The sequence below is a fragment of the Amphiprion ocellaris genome, chromosome 12 (assembly GCF_022539595.1).
Source record: "Amphiprion ocellaris isolate individual 3 ecotype Okinawa chromosome 12, ASM2253959v1, whole genome shotgun sequence".
Classification (NCBI taxonomy): domain Eukaryota; kingdom Metazoa; phylum Chordata; class Actinopteri; family Pomacentridae; genus Amphiprion; species Amphiprion ocellaris.
In genome coordinates, this window is record NC_072777.1 from 19,717,451 (window position 1) to 19,733,943 (window position 16,493).

Consider the following 16,493-nt stretch of genomic DNA (forward strand, 5'->3'; position numbering starts at 1 on the left):
GATTACATCATTAAAACTCCTGATCGAAGAAGAAAAACTCTTGTGTGTCATATTAACATGCTGAAGCGATATTTTTCCAGAGATAACCCCCGCTTGTCAAGCTGCTTTTGAGTCAGCCAAAGCTCTGTTATGTAGCGCTCCTGTTCTTGCTGCGCCCGACTTTGCGCGTCCTTTTAAGTTGGAGGTGGATGCTAGTGTGTGGGGCGCAGGCGCTGTTCTCCTGCAGGAAGACGACCAGAAGCTCGACCATCCCATCTGCTACTTTTCTAAAAAGTTCAACAAGCATCAGGTACATTATAGTACCATAGAAAAGGAAGCACTGGCCTTGCTGCTCGCCCTGCAGAACTTTGAAGTTTATCTAGGTTCTAGCTCACAAACAGTTCAGGTTTTCACGGACCATAATCCTCTAGTGTTTCTCTCTAGGATGAGAAATTCCAACCAGAGGCTCATGCGTTGGTCTCTTTTGCTGCAAGATTTTAACTTGCAGATTCGTCATAAGAAGGGTTCTGAAAATGTATTGGCTGACACTCTGTCAAGGTCCTATTTGAATTAAATACCTTAGGGGGGTATTTAATTCTTGGGGAAGGGGGTGTTACGACTGCGGTCGTTATTGTAGTTTCCTGTGCTGCGTGTGTCCTTTTTATGTCCCCATCATGTATGCAAATAGGGCTGCGCCGCACCACGGCCACGGTTGGTCGCCAGGATGACGGCTCGGCACTGGATTGATTGGCTGTACCAGGAAGACCGCGATATAAAGGCGGAACCGTGACGTCGTCTCCGTGGTCAGAGGGTCCGAGGGCGTGGCTACATCCTACCCTGCTTCCAACCTACACGTCAGCACACTTGGCTTCCAGTGATCAGCTGTGATTTAGGGATTTAATATTGAGTTATTGAGGTTAGACTTTGTTGTTCTTTTTACCTTTTGTTTTTGGCAGATCAGTTTTGGGTTAATAGTTTAGTGGCGTTTTGTTTGTTGTTTTTGGTTTTGCTCACTGTCGCTTTCAGTTACCAGTCCCCATTGTTTCAGTTCTTAAAATTTGTTGGGAAATAAATACCTAAATTTTATGCGAAAACGTGTGTTGGAAATGCTTGGGACCAGGGGAAGGATGCCTCTTCGTGTTACGCACAGTGACCCCTAGGCCGGGCGTAACATATCATGTCATAAGGAATGGAAGGCGATGGATAATTTTGCACCGGAAATACTGTTTTATATTCGTATATGGTCTCATTAAGCAGAGCTGTGGTGATGTTTGAGATCTTTGGATAAATATTGCTGTTTATGGAGTTCATAAAAACATCGGTAGGAAAACGCTTCAAGGGTTTATTTTACCTTAATAGAAGGTGTAGCAAGTTTGCACTTGTTGTCTATGGTTTAACTTTGAACATAATGATCTAACACTGTGGAGTGTACTAACAGGGAAACAAAGGAAGGCAGTTTAACAGTGTGAGCTGATTGGCTCCTGACGTGCCTGTGTGAAATACTATCCAGTGAAACTGAGAAGAACTGCTGTAATTGAATCTATGGATGGGTTTCCACTGCAGGAACTCTGGGCAGGCACGAGTTGGCGCTAACATTTACAGGTACAGCCTGAAATTTGACCGTTCAGCTCTCTAGTTTCATTGCAATGTAGGACCCGACAGCTTTCAACCATGACATTAACTCAGAGTGCACCAAAACAAGAAAAAATTGAAGATTCAGGACACAACTCCCCTTCTATGAGTATGTATGATATGTTATGCTAGCTTGTCAAGTGAGTTTTGTATTGAAGATGGGATATTAGAGGTGGGGTAGACTTCTACTTGATTAGGACATCAAGAGAGAAAAATGGCACTCGTCATCCTCTCCAGGTTTAACAATCAGCATTTGTGTTCTCTGAGTTTAACCAATGAAAAGTAGCTACCCTACACTGGAGTAGGTGCATTTTCTCTGACAAAAAGGTCACTGGAAAAGGTTCTACAGAGCAGTTCTTCTGCCTGGAAAACTGTGAACTGCAAGCCTAGTTGCTGTTATGATCTGGATATTTATGTGAACACTCTCTACAAGTCCAAAAATGACAATGCTTATGTATCACGAATGCAGCATTAAGCTCTTTTGCTTTTCTCTGAGACCAGTTATGCTGATTTCTCATGAGAACAATAAAACCCAAGCCAGCATGGTGAAATCGGGCTTGTCTGCTTGGGCATACAATTATGTGTATATGTGGAGACAAGTAATATAATGTAAAATGAACTTGTTGACATCAGTTCCTGTTGGCCCAGAACAATAGAAAACTTGATCGTTACCTTTGAAAAGCTGGTTCTCGTATCCACCATAGTTGTCTGCCAAAGAGAAAAAAAGAGAGACACAAAGCAGACATTTTAAAAAAATGAAACTGACTGAAATTCAATTCTACTGGAGCCACCAACAAGTTTTATTAATCCTGTCATAAATCACACAAACCAGCTGCCTCATAGTCCATCTCCTTGAAGTCTCGGCATTGTGCTCATTGTGTGCAACATGAGGCTGTGATCTCAGAAAGTGAATGTTTTTCTTCTGCTCAGATGTTGCTCACTCAGTAGAAATCAGCCCCATAGTGGTGCAAAGCATGAGAACAGTTGTTGGTTTTGTGTGGTGATTCTGGTGGGAGTATTGTGTGTTTTGTGAGTCTGCGGAGGCTGTCATCACACACTGGAACAAGCTATAGAAATATCACAGAATATAACCAGAGGGTCTAATAAACCAAATAAAACCGGTTTACTTTAAAGTCCCACAATACATTGGACTTCATGTTTTCATAGCTGTATGTAACCGCTATGGACTTTATACAGCACGTCATTTACTGTACGCCATCCAGCTCGACACCTGAGGTTCTGCTGGTGTGCAGCTCCATGTTTAGGAAACACTTAACCATTCAGTCAAATCACAGGGGAGACTTTGTCTGAAGGAAAAGAGCTGGAAAACGCACATATACATAGCTTGAGTAGCTGATGAGAGACACTTTACTGATAGTCTGAGGTGGCCTTTAAGTAAATACTGTCAGACTTGACTGTCTTAATTGCTGAAACAATATAATCTGTGTAGTCATTTTGAAAGTGGTTTTCCTTAGTACATCAAATTGTTTGACTTTGCAAAGATGTCTCTGAGACAGATGTCTGTTTTAAAGAAACACTTGCTGCTCTGAGGATGAAATGCTTCTCTGTAGGTTTGTAATGCGGCTGTGAAATGTTTCTCATGTTCTCCTTCTTGTACTTAAATGGAAGATTGTGTTTGTTCAAAAGGAACACTAAAGTCACACTCCAACTAAAATGACTGATTATCTCCATTAATCACCACATAAGGCTCAAAGTCAGATGATTGGCTACTAGCAGTCTTAGTTATAGGGCATAAGTTTAATTAGTTGTGTATAAGTTGTATTCGTCAATCTTACATTTATTGATTATATATTTGTAGTCAGTTCCCTTAAACGTGTGAGAATTAAGAAGAGTAGATCTATGTTTGTATTATTGACTTCAGGAAGGCATTTGATTCGATTAATAGAGAGCTTCTTCAATACATGCTTTTAAAATCTGGTGTTAATAGAAAGTTCTATCATGCCATCAAGTCCCTTTATCTGGCCCCTGTTGCTCACATTCAAGTTATTGAATACAGAACAGAATGGTTTTCCCAACTATTCAGTGTGAAACAAGAAGATGTTTTGTCACCAACATTGTCTTGTATTTTATGCAAATGATTTAGCTATTCACATGAAGGCCTCTAATTTGGGAGTTAAAGTTGATGATCAGACTGTGGGCATACTATTATATGCAGATGATGTAGTTCTTGCTGAAAATGAAGAACATTTGCAGAGTATGCTGAATGATGTCGAGGAATCATGCTGGAAATGGAGATCAGTGACAAGTCATGAAAAAACACAAATAGTACTTATCAGGAGAAAATCACTGGAGAGAAGTTCAGTTATTTTTAATTTTGGTCCAGTAGTGCTGTCATATACTGACCAGTATAAATATCTTGGTTTGACACTCAGGAACGTTATCAGTAGCTTGAAAAAAAATGGAGGTTTAATGTTAATCCAGAGAAAGACAGACTTTGTTTGCTGTGTAATTTAAGTGAAGTTGAGAATGAGGTTCGATTTATGTTTTACTGTCCTGTAAATGAAGATGTAAGGGAGGCACTTTTCAGTAAGATGTCCTCTGTTTATACTGATTACTTTTGGTTGGATGACAATGAAAAATTGGAGTTATGTTTTAGAAGGGGAACCTTTTTCATGGCAGAATTTCTTTGCCAGGCCTGGGATACAAGGTAACATACTTTGTTTGAGAACTGAGCAGCAGAATAAAGTGTGCTTTGGATATATTGCTGAAATGCTAGTATGCTGGTGTCTTGTAAACCCACGAGGGTTAGGCACACTTGTGTACATGATACAAAAATAAAGAAATCAATCAATCAATCAAAAAGATTTACAGGTTGATACTTCTTCACTGAATGTTTATGCCATCTAGTTTTTGGCATCTATGTTAGTTTTACTCAGTCCTGATATTCACATATTGTGTATATTAAAGCTGCAGTAGGCAGAAATCTGGAAAAGGAGAAAAAAGTCGTAATATAAAAATATATCCCTCTCTCCCGCTGTTCTAAGCTCCTCCCACTACATGGACACAATAGTCCAGTCAAAAGTCTTATATCTAACCGATTGCACCTCTGAATCACTTGACATTTTCGTCTTTGTTGCTATTTATACTATCTCATCTGATCATTGAGCAGTGCTGTGATTGTTTAAAATCTCTCATCACAGGCTAGATTTTCTAAAACCTGTAAACAGAGCCAGGAGGAGGTGGAGAATTCTAGTTACCTCTCAAACAATGTGAATTACAATATACTGGTAGACTCGTGGATTTTTTGCCCAGTGAGGCAGCAAACCCTGCTTACCCCAGCTTTAAAAGTGGTGCGAGTCCCCTTAAGAGGTCGGGCTGTTCCATCTGGTCTGTCTGTATGAACATTTGCATCGCCACTTCCTTGGCATGTCTTTAAACATTTCCTCACATTGGTCATGGACAAATATCTAGCTAACAGCTAACCATGCTAGTGAAAGAGGTATTTAGCCATATTTTAGACAGAATGTGCATATTTCCAACATTGAATGGTAAATGTTTGTGTAATTTGAGGGGAGGACGCTTATAAACTTCCCAGAGACATCTCTGTGACCCACATGACGAGTGTTTGAAGCTAATAGCGGGTTTTCAATGGTGTTCTTCTTGTAGCAAAACAATTTTTGAGACATAGGGAGTCAGAAGCTGCAGTACTTGCAGCTTCTGCTAAATGAAAATGAGCACATGCATAAAGAGTTGTTTGGTCTGGCATTTCAGACTTAACCTCACTCTCTTGTGTTTTATGTAAGTGAAAAAGTTGTGCAACTATGACCAATTGTGGATTCACTGGTTTTAAATCGTTTATTTTTCTATTTTATTTGATTTCTCAAGTTAACACAAAATGTTGCAGAATTTTTCAGCTGAAATATCTGCCATGGTTCAGGTTCTGAGGTCAACCACATCATCAGCTTAACATGATGAGATATCTGACCTGTTAAAGTAAGAAAAAAAGAGAGAAATGGCTGGTTGGAGAACAAAACCGGAAACACACAACCACAATATGTGAAGACCAGAAACTGTATGTGTTGTGTATTTGCCAACAGATACAGAATGTTTTAATACTAACTTTTCACCGACTTCTCAAGCTACTGTGCATGTGTCATGAAGTCAGCCATTTTCATCCCATACCATCCTTTAAGTTTTTAAGTAGTATGATAAGACAGGTTGTGATGTACAAAGGGTCTGCACTGGGGTGATATTAGACAACATAAATGTCAATTTTGGAAAAAACAGAAAAAGAAAATGAACTCACAAGACATATCTCTAGAAACAGTGTTAGTGAAGTGAAGTTTTGACGGTACCCTTACAAACGTCACAGTGAGATGAATGTTTATGTGAGTCAGTGGTGGAACAGCTGAGGTCAGGTCTGGTCTGGACGAGTCACAAGCACTGAGGTTGGCGTAATGATGAAGAGAGGAGGGAGGGAGAGGAAAATAGGAGGAGAGGGGAAAAGAACTGCAGACTCACACTGTCTGCAGTTGCAAAAAAAATTTAATTAAAACAAGCTAATTAACCAGGACAAGGAGAAGATTACTCTTTGGAAGAAATGTCAAATTTCAGCATGTCTCTGGAGGACAGTTAAGAGTGAATAGCTAATCAAAATCAGCAGATTGGATCACATATGATGTTATATCAATAATTCTGCATTAAATCTACATTCTCCAGTGTGGTAGCTGGTGGAATGTGTCTAAAAGTTGATCATTGCTGGAGACAGTGCTGGATGTACTTATTGACAAATTCATTTTGATCTCTTTTTCACACAATGAAAAGTGATGTTGTCAAAGTGTGTTTCTATGGCATCTTCCGAGTAAACAGATATTAGGTTACTAGTTTGGAAACTTTTAAACACAGCATGATGTCCATTTTGTAAATTATGGTGCTATTTAAAGAAATAATCAATAAAGAAAGGTATGTATCTTTTACATACAATCTATATTGTTGTACCATTATTCAGGTCTCTCTTTTGGTTTTATGACCCACAGCTTCACTGGTTTGGTTCACCCTCATCACATCTTCCTAGCTACAAGAGGCACATGTTTTCAGTAAATAGCTCACCTCCAAACCCTGAAGACTACCTACCAGACAACATTTGCAACTGGTTAGTGAACACATAGGAGCACTGATCAGCTACAGAGTCAAATAATACTCACCTTATATTGCCTGGAACAAAACAAAATAGCTGGTAATGCTGTTTTATGTCTCTTGGATGTGTAAATATGCTTTTCTGTGCTATGATGACAGGTTTCTCAGCTTTGTAAACTCAAATGTGGTGGACACAACTGGTTCTGCTTCCTCCAAGTGCTCAAAAGAAAAATTTCACTGCTGTAAACGTGCTGTTTTTAAAACATGTCAAAGTTAGCAATTTCACTGTGAAGGTAGTAGTACAAGGAATGAGAATGAGAGTGGTAGTAACATCACATGCCATCATTATTCTGGGTTTCAGTGCAGCTTTCATGTCCCAAACTGATCTAAATCCTCCTTCAGACTTTCCCATTCTGATTGAAATACATTTCTGGGGCACAAACTGAATTGCTGACATTTTTTGACATTTGTGGTATAAAATTGCTCAGATTGAAATGCTTAAATATCAGCACATTTGTTATTGGAAGCTGCAATTCTAAATATCACAATCCGTATCCACCCTCTAATATCCACCAGCTCCTTGGTTATGTTTCTCCCCCTTCACCTCCCTCCCTCTTTCAGTTTTCTCTCCTTGTTTTCACTGCTCTCTGTGGAAAAAACCCTCATGTCTGTCTCGTTAGTGAGGAAGTCGACCTGTCCAACACACACAGAGCAGAACTGAGCTGATGTGACAGCAGCACAACACAGCAATGCCAGGTCACACCTATACAGTCAGGCAAAACACTGTGGAACTAAGAGCATATTCGCTTTGGTGAAAAGATTGTGTTTCAAAGTCTGTCGCGCCTCACTAACCAACAGCTTAATTGGCCTCTGCAACATATTTTCCCCTAAATTAAACAAACACAGAGCATCTGCATAAGCCAAGCAGATAACAAGCTTTGCTTTCCTGTAACTGGGTGGGATCTGATTATTCAGAGTCACTCCTGCAACACAGTCTCGATCCAACTGGTCTGAATTTCTGTCAATGACTTGTTTCTCTAAAGAAACTGCACTGAGGGAGGAAAAACGCCCTCTGGGTTTAAAATAAACGGTTCAACCTCACAAGGAAAACAATAATACTGGTCAATTGTTTAAGGTTGCCTAGTTTGGATGTTGTCAGCCCATTAAATGACCCGTTATAAGCACATTCTCATACATATGAGCCAGTAGGGGGTTTCTTCACCTTCTAGTAGGCTCAGTAGGCTGTTAACGTCCCATAAAATGGCAGGGTATGGCCCAAATTTTGCACAAGTCCACATTTGAGGCTAGAGGGGATGGATGAGGCTTAAGTCAGTGAATTTACATCAAGGAGACTTTTGCGCACTGTTTTTCAGTCAGTGTTTGGTTAAGTTTAGGCACTTGGTTAAGCTAAGAAAATGATCCTGATTTGCTCACAGTGCACATGTTAACCACATGTTTTGAAGCTCCATTTTGTACATTTCCCAGGTGACAACTCCACCAGATATTTTACATGCACCTATTCACAGACGCTTCTGATATTATTGGGGTGACTTTCTTTTTACCAGTGATCAAATGGATGATAATTTGTCTACTGGGGCATCTAGAAGGCAGAGGAAGTCCTTACTGGCCTATATGAATGAAAATAATATACATTGATAGCAGGCAATCAAGGGGATTAAATTACTTTTTTTTTAAAAATAGGCTATTAAGTCAAACAATAAAGGTCCCACACAGGAAACATGCCTGTCTCCTGGGTCCTGTTCTTTACCATCACACCTACCTCCTCCAGTTGGTTCTTTGTTGTACATCATGAGCAAACAACAACATATCTTGTTTGCTTTCATTGGCAAGAGACCTTCTTCTTTATTTTAATTTTAATTTAGGTGTCGTTGGAAATAACTGCTGCAAGGTTTGATGGGATAAGAAATGAAAAACTGAACTTGTCTGCCAAACAAAATTGGATTTAATTAGGTTTTTTTTAAACTTTTTTTGCAAAAAAATTCAACTACCCTTCCTTACAGTTGGTAAGTCTGAACATGTTGCAGTAAAACTACAAAATATGTATATAAATTGTCATTGTATAGCCTTGCAAGGATGTTGATACAATACTGTTCAAAAGTTTGGGGTCACCCAAGCTAACATAATTGCACAAGGGTTTCTAATCATCAATTAGCCTTTCAACACCATTAGCTAAGGGTTAAGGTTAGGGTTAGTTAACCTTAACCCTAACCCTATTTTTACTGCACTAGCTGAACTTGAACTGCAATATAACAGATTAAGGGTGTGTAATTCATTATTAAGGTGTTGTATGGATCAGGCACCTAAAACACTTGATTAAGATTTCAGAAAATGTGTAATTATGGTCAGACGTTTTACATGCACAAACACTATTCTGATTTCATTATCAGAACAAATCAAATCAAATCAAATTTATATATAATTAACTTTTTTTCTTCCTCGTTTGCTTTCATTAGCTTGGATTCATAGACTAAATATTTCTGCTGGATGTTTTCTTGTTTTAACATCATCACTGGCAAATGAAAATGTTGAATGTGTATCAAATGGATCTTTAACTAAGACATTAGCATTATTATCAATTCAAAAGTGGAAAAGAACCAAAGAACGCGGCGAGTTATGTGACGATCGATGTTGGTTTGTCTGTTTTTTTGCAGCATTACTCAAAAACGGACAAACGAATTTGGATAAAATTTTCAGGGATGGTCAGAAATGACACGAGGACCAAGTGAATAGATTTAGGCAGTAATGCGGATAATATCCTGGATCCATGGATTTGTTAAAGATTTCTGTATCATTGCAAGATAGTGGCAAGGCATCACTGTAACTATGACTACAAGTGAACACTACATCAGCTGCCTGCTGACGATCACATGATTGCGATTCTTCTACAAATCAACCGCTGTGGATTTGTTGGGACTTATCCATTGGAAATGATATGACTGAGCAGCCTTGGCAGAGTACTGCGCTCTCTGAGTGCTTTTCTAGCTGTTATTGTTTTGCACAGTAAAGAGAAATTTGCAAACAGTAACCTGCAGGTTGTGGAGAAGGAAGAGAAATGCGATGGAGTAAATGGCAGGCTAATACCCAAAGTTCCCATTCAATGAGTCACACTATCCTAAACCTAACCAAACTTGTTCATACATAGCACGTGACATTTTACACTGAACTGAATTGAATGAACTGTAGTCTTGGGGCAAAAGTTAATATCAAATCATTTTGCAGGACTTTAGGAGCTCCTTTGTTGAGCTTTCAGTGAATGCTAGTATGATTTCTCATTATTCTGTGCAATATTGTATGAAAGCCACATGTCTAGACAGTGTGCAATACCTAGCTACAACACCTATGAAGATGTCTGGGCTAGCAGCGCATTTAAACAGCATTACACAGGACAGGAGACAAACATGTCACTTACTATGTCAGAGCTGCTTTCTGCACATTTCTGATTTCTCTCTAATCTCTTCCTTAAGGGATTAAGGAGCAGGTGAAAGCAGCCAAAAATTATCAGCTGTCTAAATTTCAAAATTTAATAAATGAATAAAAACTCAAATGTTGTTGTGCTCTGAGACAGAGCCAGGCCTGTACTTGAGTCAGCTAACCATCTGTACCAATTCATGTTTTTGGTTCCTTGCTGTGGTTTCTCTCAAAGGGTTTTGGACTTTCCAAACCCCTTCCCCACCCTTTCCCTCCCCTCTTCCTCGCTCTGGTTTCTGTTTTCACCAGGGGATTGTGCAAAATGTTATCCTTGGTGGTAGCATGGTCTACATGCCCTCTGACCTCACCACATCATTTCATGATCCGATGTACTATGCCAACAGAGATGCCAGTTCCGCATAAAGATGTAAAGTTTCAACATGTCATGCTTTTGATGTTCCTTTTCTCTCTTTAGTTTGTTTAAGTTATTTTAACCAGAAAATCTCCCTCAATAACTTCAGCAACTCCAAGTCCTAAGTGGAGCCAGAGTCAGAGGATGGGCCCTGCTCCAGATCAGAGTGGAGGTCTTGACCACAACTCATAAAGCCAAATGAGTGCCTTTCCAACTCTGTTGACATCCCAGCTATTTAGGTGCCCTCTGACTGGAATGTGTGGTCTCCTCGCAAAACTATAAACGTCTGGTATGTGTTGCTGCAGACTACGAAGCTGAAGTTATAGAAGAGCCAATACAAAAGGATATTCTTTTATTGTGGTCCAGCAAGTGAAACAGAGATTTTTAGAGTCACGATCCTACAAATGCATCACATGCTGTCTGGACTAAACTGCGTTGGACAACCTGGACTAGGACACAAAGACAAGGCTGGTTAGGTTTACAGTGCTGGAAGGCCAGTGGGTGTGTACAACACATATTAAAGCGGGTGTATGCAGAAATCTGTAAAAGGGAAAAATACTGCCCCCCTCATGCTATCTTCCCTCTCTGCTCAAACTCCTCCCACCAGACAAGCACACACTTCAGACGTCCATCCATCCATTATCTATACACCGCTTAATCCTCACTAGGGTCGCGGGGGGGGGGGCTGGAGTCTATCCCAGCTGACTCGGGTGAAGGCAGGGGACACCCTAGACAGGTCGCCAGTCTGTCGCAGGGCTACATACAAAGACAAACAATCACTCTCACATTCACACCTACGGGCAATTTAGAATGATCAATTAACCTCAGCATATTTTTGGACTGTGGGAGGAAGCCGGAGTACCCGGAGAGAACCCACGCATGCACAGGGAGAACATGCAAACTCCATGCAGAAAGATCCCGGGAAAGCCGGGACGCGAACCAGGGACCTTCTTGCTGCAAGGCGAAAGTGCTAACCACTACACCACTGTGCAGCCCACACTTCAGACGTTTAAAAATAATTTTAAAAAATCTGTGGGAAGTCGGTCCAGGTACAGTGGCACAAACATCAACTAGGATGGCCTCCTAACCAGCCCTGTCAGCTCATCTGTTTCCACTGCAGTGTCAGATACAACAGCTTCAACATAAGCATGAACTCTGAGTGCAGCAAAACAGCAACAAATAGTAGCTGATGCATGTTACTACAGTTCTGTGACCCTGCAAGAAATATTACAATAAAGCTCATGATATGTTGGCACCAGATCCTGTAAAAAATAAGATTATCAAAATTGAAATTCTCAGCACAACTGAGAAGCCATTTTTGATGTGACAAAAAATTTGCAAGTTGTCTGTACTGCAGGGTGTATCTACACATCATGGAAACAAATGAGACACATTGAGAACAAATTAAAGCATACTTGAGAGACAAACAAATGCAGCATGACACAAAATTTGCATACAGAGGAGCAAGCTGGTAGCAGTTTGTTGCAAGATACTTTCCCCACGGTGAAGTATCTTAATGTAATGAGTAGGTGTACAGAGTAGTGAGAAACATCTAGTGTGGAGAGCTTGGTTCCACCTTTCTTCCAATTTTTGTTTAAAAAAAAAAAAAAAAAAAAAGTGATCAAAGATATTCAACTTGAATTTTCTTTCTCTTATTGCACTTCAAAATGCTTATATGCTATTGCAAATGTCCTCACAGTATGATTAACAAAAGCTTATCTTATCTTATAACTGGGTCATACTGCACAGAAGACAGTTTTAGTTCTCTCCTTCTAGTCATGTGCTGTTTCCAAAAATGTGCAGGACTTTCTACCTTGGCGAAAAATGAGAATTATTTCTTCTGAATAATCATCTACATGGAAGAATTTTAGTGAAATTCACAAAGATTGTACAATATACCTCAACTGACCATTTTATACCCTTAATGTTGGACTAATCAAACAGCTGGGTAAGCTTAATCAAGTATTTCCCTCTCATCTAAGGATACAACTAATTTGCGAATAAAGATATTCATGCTTGTAAATATAAATAAAAACACTGTATTGCCAAATATAGCATTATATGCAGTAGCATTATTATTTCATTTAATAGGAACTACAGGCCCTTGTAAGCTTTGAAAAGTGAACCTAAACCTAAAGTACGTTGACTCAGAGAGTGCATTACTCTGCCAAGACTGCTCAGTCGTAGTATGATTTCCGATAGATGAACTCTTTTTAAAAATTGGTGGATTTTTAGTAGGATCACAATCGTGATCATCAGCAGGCAACTGATGTAGTGTTCACTTGTGGCCATAGTTACAGTGACGCTGTGCCACTTTCTTGCAATGATACAGAAATCTTTAACGAATCCATGGATCCAGACTATAAGCCGCATCACTGCCTAAATCTATTCACTTGGTTCTTGTGTCATTTCTGACCATCCCTGAAAATTTTATCCAAATCCATTTGTCCATTTTTGAGTAATGCTGCTAAAACACAGATAAACCAACACCGATCGTTACATAACTTGCCGCGTTCTTTGGCGAAGTAATAACTAAACAACATTATTACATGTAAATAAAAGTAGGAAAAAAGGCTGAAGCAATAAAATTCCAGTTTTGAAGTGATAATAATGCTAATGTCTTAGTTAAAGATCCATTTGCTACACATTCAGCATTTTCATTTGCCAATGTTGGTGTTAAAACAAGAAAACGTCCAGCAGAAATATTTAGTCTATGAATCCAAGCTAATGGAAGCAAACGAAGAAGAAAGAAAAGTTAATACAACATTCTGATATTCAGTTTCCTTTCAGTCTAAATTCAAGAAACCTCTGCTGTAAATTCATAAAGCTGCAAAAACAGAACTGAAAACAAGAATATATGTCTCTCAGTAGACCAGCAGTACACCTGTCCCCCGTCCTCTCTTTCTCTCCCCTCAATCCACCCCACGCTCCCCCCGCCCCTCACCCCTCTCCCTCCTCTCCCACCTCTCCCACCCTGTTAGGAATGTATGAGGCAGCATATTTTGTTCTGGTCGCTCAGGGCTGGAAACCACATTAGCAGACCTCCTGTACTGTTGGGCGGGGAAGACTCCTGTACTGTATATGTTCTTGAGTTAATTTGCTGTGTCGTTCTGTGGTTCATGCTTCAGCTTCTCTCCCCAAGTCTCAGTGTGCTGCCTGGAGCTAGACTGTGACTCAGTTTCTATATATTCCTACTATTTTATCTGACACTTCCCAGGTGTTTCTACCACAGGTTCTACCATACTCCTAGCTGCTGTAGCCTGCTCCATCTCCATTGTCACCGTTGGTCCCCTCTTAAGCTCAGGCAAACGTAAAATGCATGACAACCAGATTTAAAACTTCTGTATAGCGAGAAACACAGAGCAAATCTTCAAGAGTATGAATGTATTGGATGTTAATTGATACATAAAAGTATTCCTAGTTGAATGGGAAAGCGGATTTTGGAAATAATTTACACAACGGTTACTCAGGTGTGGACATTTTCCAAGCATCTTCCATATTCAATAGTTCTGCAAACTTCAGAAGTTTCAGGCCCATAGAGTGTGAGTATTAGCGTCCCTCTCAGCTGTTAGTTAGGATGTGCCCTCTCCTGCAACCCAAGCCAATGAATTCTTGATAATCATACAGCTCCTCTAGATTCTCCCAGTGTTATTGATTTGAATGGACCAAATTCAAAAGAGTCACTTTTGCATGGACTGTAATTGCATGTAGGAAAAAATGCCTTATGAGCGAGTGTACATCCCATGATGATGAAAAATTGATGAAGTTTTAGTAACCAGGATTGATCATTGTGTGCTAAGTACTGCACAGCTCCATTGCACTCCCCAATGATTTGCAGTTGTGCAAGAAACAATAATCAGACATTCATTACATATGACCTATTGAAAATGCAGTTATGTTTCTCTTTCTAATAAACTCAGCAGTGACAGCAGTAACACACTACCCTTAAACTCCAAATCCATTTGTACATCTCACATCTTCTGTATTTAACTCAAGTAGATGAGAAAAACAAGACATTGGGGTTTAAAAAAACAGGCAGCCTTAAACTTTGGAGGGACTTAGTGATCAACAAGCTAAACTTAACCTCAGTATGGCAGCATCTCAGGTGTCAGGTTCACACACCTCCTACGATCTCCAAATCCACTAACCCACAGTAGTGATTATAAAGCTATACTTGGATAATTACTGGCTGGTAGATGGGATTCTATTGTGTTCTTCCCATATCATTTAAACCACAATTACAAGCAAAAAAAATTGTAATTCTATCATATTGGACAATTCTGACAGTGATAGTTTCTTCTGTGTGTTGATTTTCGAATGTAACTATGTAAAGTGTGGGAATTTGCAATCTAACACTTCCAAATAAGTGAGATAATTAAAACAGAATAGCCCGGCTTTAAGTTAACAACAATAACAATAACAGGAATAAATCCACTATATTCCAATTAATGTTAGTAATGAATATGTCAACATTTCTTAGCATCTTTTCAAGTTGGTAATCCTTTGGGGAGGATTTCTTCCTGCTCCCTCTCATTCCTGCTCTACCATCCCCTCTTTCCCACCATATCCTCCCATCTCTGTCAGCCTTTCACTTCCCATACTGCAAGTCTGGGAACCTTGTAAGAGCTCCTGCCCTCTTCAAAGCCACTGGCAGCTCTCCATTCATGCCATGTTGTGAAAACGCTCAAATTCAACTGTTTTCACTCGCCCTCTTTTAAGGAGGATATTAAGTCAATCTGCGGCAGATTGGCAGGGCCAGAGAACATTTTATGTTTTATGAAACAGGACTGTGGTGCACGCACACAGACACATGTAGAAATTTAAAGCTGACTGATCAAAGTCTCATGTCCAACAACAACAAACGTGCACTTTCTCAGGATCTGCGCTGCCAAGATTCTGAGCTGATGAGAAGCATATGTGGTCACTGCCCTGTGCAGGTGCCTGCATGCCACCATGACAAATATTACTGCCGTCTACGTTTTCAGCTTTTTTCCACACTGGGGAATGCACTTAGAAAAAAAAATTAAATGCTTTTTCCAAACAAGAAGAAAAAGAGAAAGCCAGAAAGTAGATTAAAGAAGGACATTTTACCTTTCATGATTTTTGGCTGCAGACTGTGTGCAAAAAATCTTGTTCAGTTTGTTGGTGCTCAACCTGATGATGGCGACCGTGCTGCAGTCTTCTTCACCTTTTCTCCAGACAAAGCTACTGGTGAAGAACAGCAAAAGTAGTCAGTACCTTTAAGATATCAGACTGTTGTCACCAAAGTCTCCAAAAGGAAGAAAGCCCAAAGTTCCTAAATACTTATTTCCACAGATTTGCAAAGAAAAAAAGAGGAATCACCCACATCCAATATGGCTGAATAAAAACCAAACTTCTGCAACATAAGAAATGATCTAGTTTCTAGATTATTTCATATATTCTAGAAATTCTGTCATTGCTATAGGAAGTTGGTAAAAAGCTCTGAACATGTGTGCTGGCCTGCAGCTCTCCAGTATCATCCCTCTCACATCCAGAGCCTGAGAAGTTAAACCTCCTCAGACAGAAACCATGTGCAACTTTAGAGAAGGAGGGAGGGAGAAGTGGAGCTAGGAGGGATAAAAAGAAAGAAGAGTGGTAACAGAGGGAGAGAGAGAGAGATGGGAGGGGAACAAAGAAAGTTGAAAATGAGGGAGGGACTGGAAAGGGACAGCATGAAAAAAAATGAAAGGGAGGGGGAGAGAGAGGCAGGGAGGGTCCATGTGTTCTGTTGAAAGTCAGTTTTGTGGCCGAGGCTAATTGCTAACAAATGTATGAACATTGTGGAGTGAGCACCTTGGATATCTTTGGACTTGGCCTGTGAGGCAGGAAAATGGTTTCTGTGAACACACACACACACACACACACACACACACACACACACACACACACACACACACACACACACACACACACACACACACAA

The 16,493-nt window shown here is 39.9% G+C and overlaps 1 protein-coding gene across 2 annotated transcripts in view; it reads right to left on the reverse strand.

Annotated features, from left to right (window-relative positions):
- scara3 (scavenger receptor class A, member 3) overlaps positions 1–16,107 on the reverse strand; it is a 31,357-nt gene extending 15,250 nt beyond the window's left edge. The window contains exons 1-3 of one of the 2 annotated variants that reach the window (XM_023299685.3): positions 15,897–16,107; positions 15,641–15,754; positions 2,284–2,319 (exon numbers count right to left, since the gene is read on the reverse strand). In XM_023299685.3, the coding sequence (XP_023155453.2) occupies positions 2,284–2,319; positions 15,641–15,647 (43 nt within the window). In that variant the 5' untranslated portion in view covers positions 15,648–15,754; positions 15,897–16,107. Of the gene's footprint in view, positions 1–2,283; positions 2,320–15,640; positions 15,758–15,896 lie in introns of both variants that reach the window. The other variant, XM_023299686.3, reaches the window with a different exon arrangement.
- Between the last annotated feature and the right edge of the window lie 386 nt (positions 16,108–16,493).